The sequence below is a fragment of the Homalodisca vitripennis genome, chromosome 5, assembly GCF_021130785.1.
Source record: "Homalodisca vitripennis isolate AUS2020 chromosome 5, UT_GWSS_2.1, whole genome shotgun sequence".
In the NCBI taxonomy this organism is placed as follows: domain Eukaryota; kingdom Metazoa; phylum Arthropoda; class Insecta; order Hemiptera; family Cicadellidae; genus Homalodisca; species Homalodisca vitripennis.
In genome coordinates this window covers 130,337,975-130,342,290 of record NC_060211.1, presented here as the reverse complement: position 1 = coordinate 130,342,290, position 4,316 = coordinate 130,337,975, and the positions used below count along the sequence as shown (strand labels likewise).

Below are 4,316 nucleotides of genomic sequence, written 5' to 3'. Positions count from 1 at the left end.
TCAGTGTAAACCATCCTAATTAAAAAAAGCCAGATAGACTTTTCAAAATAAACACTAACACGATTAACCGTGTTGAACAAGTAAGTCAAAATAAATCACACACACACAGTGGCTCAAGGTAAAAGTTGCTATGTTAAAATATGAGATAAAAACACTAAGTTCATCTTCTAAACATCATTGGTCTGATACAGTACTCACGTGCAGTCTCTAGATCTTGAGTCAACGCCCACCTTCCTCTTCCTCCTTCCCTCGCCAGCCGCCAGAGCCAGCTGGTGCTGCAATGGGTGCGAAGGACAAGTATGAGTATATATCCCGCACCGAGCTATTAGCATAACAGTCAGTCGAACACATCAACATGTACGCCCTGGTGAGTACGGGAGAATCGTGGATTGTATTTTTACAAAGCCACCACTTTTATTGCCAACTCATATAGTAAACTAATACTGCAACCAAATTAACGTTTACTCGTGGAAAAATAATTGATTATTCGTTTTATTAATTAAGCATGTTAAATAAATACTACTATAATCTTGAAATCTTCATTAGTTTGAGAGTAATTGATAGTATTTTATTAATTATTTATTAAATAAAATAACTGTTATTATGTTACATCATTTATCATAATAAATTACCTCAAGTATTCATACTTTAAGAGTCGCTCGGTACATGTAAAACGTGAAATAAACATTTTTTATAATTTGCTATGTCAAGACAATGCTTCCATTACGTTTCCCGTTTTATGTCTGATGAAATTGATATTAATCTTATATTGATTTTCTTTAAATATTTGCGTCTTTGCTCGTATTGGTGCACTGTTGTCAAAAATCAGTCTTAAAGTATAGCAATATCTTAAAACTTATCTTTCAAGTTTTTGTTTCTTGCCTCAACACAACATGGGCTACGTTTTTCAATATCATAAGATTTAGCAATGTAAAATTATTTGTTTTAAGTTTTACTTCATTATTTGGCTAAATTGTTTAGAATGATTAATTACTTCACGTTAACATACTTCCCTCACGTTCCCTTTATCCCTATATCAACCTTATAGTGATTGAACAATTATGATTTTGTGTGCTTGTATGTCCTTGATGGTAATATTGTCCAGCTATCAGAAAACGTTCTTAAAGCATAGCAATTTTTTATACCTTAGCTTTAATTTTTTTGTTTCATAATCAACTAAACATGGTCTACATTTACAAAAGTACATTACTAAATTTTACATATAATTTAGTAATGTAAAATAAAAAAGAAATTTAATGCAAGAAATATGACAATATGTATTTTAAAAGCTATATAGTCAGCATAATATTGCATTGGTTACGAAATCTCAAAAGTTTTGTTATACCGTAACACAACAATTTTAGCTACATATTTTATCTGGCTTTAAGTTTGAGACTGCTCATTTTTTTTTACTATTTTGATATTTGTGAATATTGTAAAATAATAAAAAAATATTTAATTAGTAGAACAGAACAGTTGAATTTTGGGACGATTTTCAATTATTTAATTCTCACTTTTTATCCTTTTCTTTTCTTATAAATGTTATCTAGAAATTATCTAGAGAACCGATATTTGTGATAACTTTGGAGTTTCCACCGAACTATTTACAAATGTTTCCTTCAGTATCTACTGTTGGTTAGATTTACACTCTCAAATACAGAGTAATAGTGACAACCGTATTGGTTAGTAAGAAAGTATAATAAACTGAAGAAAAGGTTTAAGGGTCATACACAGGATTAATATAGAAACGTCTATAATGTTATTTGAGACGTTCATTATTGTTCACAGGTCTGTCTGTCCGCCCTCGTGGCTGTCGCTGCTGCCGGCATTGTGGCCCCCGTCGTCCCAGTCGTCCACGCGCCCCTGGCTCACAGCTCCGTCTCTGTGGTCAGATCTGCCGTGGTCCACCCTGCTCCAGTCGTGCCTGTAGTCAAGGCCCCCCTGGTCCACCCTGCCCCAGTGGTGCCTCTAGTCAGAGCCCCCTTGGTCCACCCTGCCCCAGTGGTACCTGTGGTTAGAGCCGCTCCTGTCGTCCACGCCGCTCCTCTTCTCCATGCTCCTGTCGTGCACCACGCCCCGGTTCTTGTGCACTAAGTCTGAAACAAAAATAAATAAAAGTTTTATTTTTATATAAAACGATAACTTTGCTTAAATCCCAACCTGTTTATATCTTGGTACAAACGATAGTGTACTATAATTATTACAGTTTCAGAGGACAACTAACAGGTATACTACAGAACTGTACACTATACCACGGTATCCGTATCTTGATATTCAGAAGATACTTTTAGAATATACGTTAGGCAATCAAGATATTTCCAACACACACACACACACACACACACACACACACACACACACACACACACACACACACACACACACACACACACACACACACACACACACACACACACACACACACACACACACACACACACTGTAATGAAGCGTTGTAACCAGTAAGAAACTCTTCAAAGAAAAGGTTTCATATTATTGTTCATTCTGATTGTCTATTGTTTACAGAACATTATCATTGTTTCTTTTATTATTTTACAGAAGGCATAATATAATCAAATTTATCATTGTTTATATTGCTTATAGATATTGTTATCTTTTTTATTTTAATATTATAATCATTTTGTTTTTATTACTGATAATAATGTAATGGACAGATAAACAAATAGTTAGTAATTGATGTATTACGTTAAATACTAACAATATATAATGCAAGTTTCTGTGACAAATTTACTACTTTTACACTTTAGTTCTACTGTTTTAAATATTTGTTTAAATGGAGAAGAGGACACTGTTGATAAAGATAACTCATATGACCGTGGTGGCAAGTCAATGCAGCTTCACCTCCTTTCGAAGGAAAAACAAAAGGAAGGTTAGTCCAGTTTTGTGAAATTTTATTTAGCATTCGAGGAATGTTAATGAAATTATTATAAATCGATTTTGGTGATTAAAGTTTCATTCTAGCATGTAAATATGCTTCTTAGGTTTTTGCATCCAGTTTTATCTATGTTTTTCAATTCATTCCACGTAGAAAAATTAAATTGTGTTCGTAGCCATAGAAACGAAAATTTTGATAACAGTGATAACTGAACAGAGTAGCAAGTTGATAGGAACAAGCAGAAGGAGAAAAACATTTAGAGATAAATAAATACATTCGTAGAAAGCATATTTGTACCGTACTCTAGACCTCTCTCGAGTTTAGACAAGATGAATGTAGAATCGTTTAAAAATAAAGACCGAATTTAATCACTAACATTAGTTATTAAAGAAAGCAAAGTTGAAAGGGCATGTACATTCATTCTTAAAGTTCTATTTCTGAAATATATGTAAATTTTAGTAATATAAAATTGTTAACTACATCTTTTAAAACAATATTTCTACAATTAAGATTCACCTTAAGGTATTAGTTTAATATTTTACTTTCTGTTTAATCGTATTTTATTCTTTATAAATATGTTTTGCGTTTATAATTTTATATCTTATAATTCCATAACCGACAAAATATTTTATATAACAATTTTGTAAATTGTGTTATAGTTCCAAAACTCTATGTTCACCGGATATGAAATAATGTATTCAATTCTGCACAGAAAACAGCTCTGGTGTTGTGTTACAAAAATATTGCATTAAATTAAATTTTACTCGATAGAGATTAAGAACTAAATGTTAACAACAAATATATGTGTAATTTTACTTCAATCAAATGGAAGTTTCTTAACTTATCGGCCAGTCATTTGAGATGTACACACTCCTTCATTGCTGAACCGTAAACAATCTATTATATTGTGTTACATTTGACCGATGTAAGCAGCTTAGGACACAGTCTCAGTAAAGTCTTCTGCTGACATGCAATACGGGGTTTATTCTCAAGAGAGATTGTCTTATCCGAGCCCGCTCTCATCATGATAGAACTTGTTATTTCTCTATTCTTTGTTCTTTCTTCTTTATTAATGAAACATCAAGTGTTGTGATGGTGTCACAATACATAACATTATTTATTTTAAAGTTTTTAATGATGTAGATACTCGTTCATTGAGTAGAATGGTCTTTGCGATAGTCAGTTGTTGACGTTTCTTCTGATCTTCATTCTGTGAAGTTTCTGATTTAAGCTGGTAAATTTTCGGCCGATGTAGGATAGCTTCTTTTCATATAGCGAAAGGTAGTGTGCCGAAAAGGTGTACTGGAATCTATGCCGGGTGTTATATTCGTTCAGATCATGGTGGCGGGGCAATTTTTTACTATCAGCATGTAGGCCTTCTTCTCGGATGTATAGTGATATAGTTGTCAGGATTCTCAGT

General features: G+C 33.0%; 1 protein-coding gene across 1 annotated transcript; it reads left to right on the top strand.

Moving 5' to 3' along the window:
• The first annotated feature begins 303 nt into the window (after nucleotides 1-303).
• LOC124363926 (A-kinase anchor protein 14-like) lies at nucleotides 304-2,136 on the top strand. The gene is made up of 2 exons (XM_046819197.1): nucleotides 304-367; nucleotides 1,789-2,136. The coding sequence occupies exons 1-2, from the start codon at nucleotides 356-358 to the stop codon at nucleotides 2,092-2,094; spliced, it is 318 nt and encodes a 105-aa protein (XP_046675153.1). The 5' UTR covers nucleotides 304-355; the 3' UTR covers nucleotides 2,095-2,136.
• Nucleotides 2,137-4,316: the final 2,180 nt, after the last annotated feature.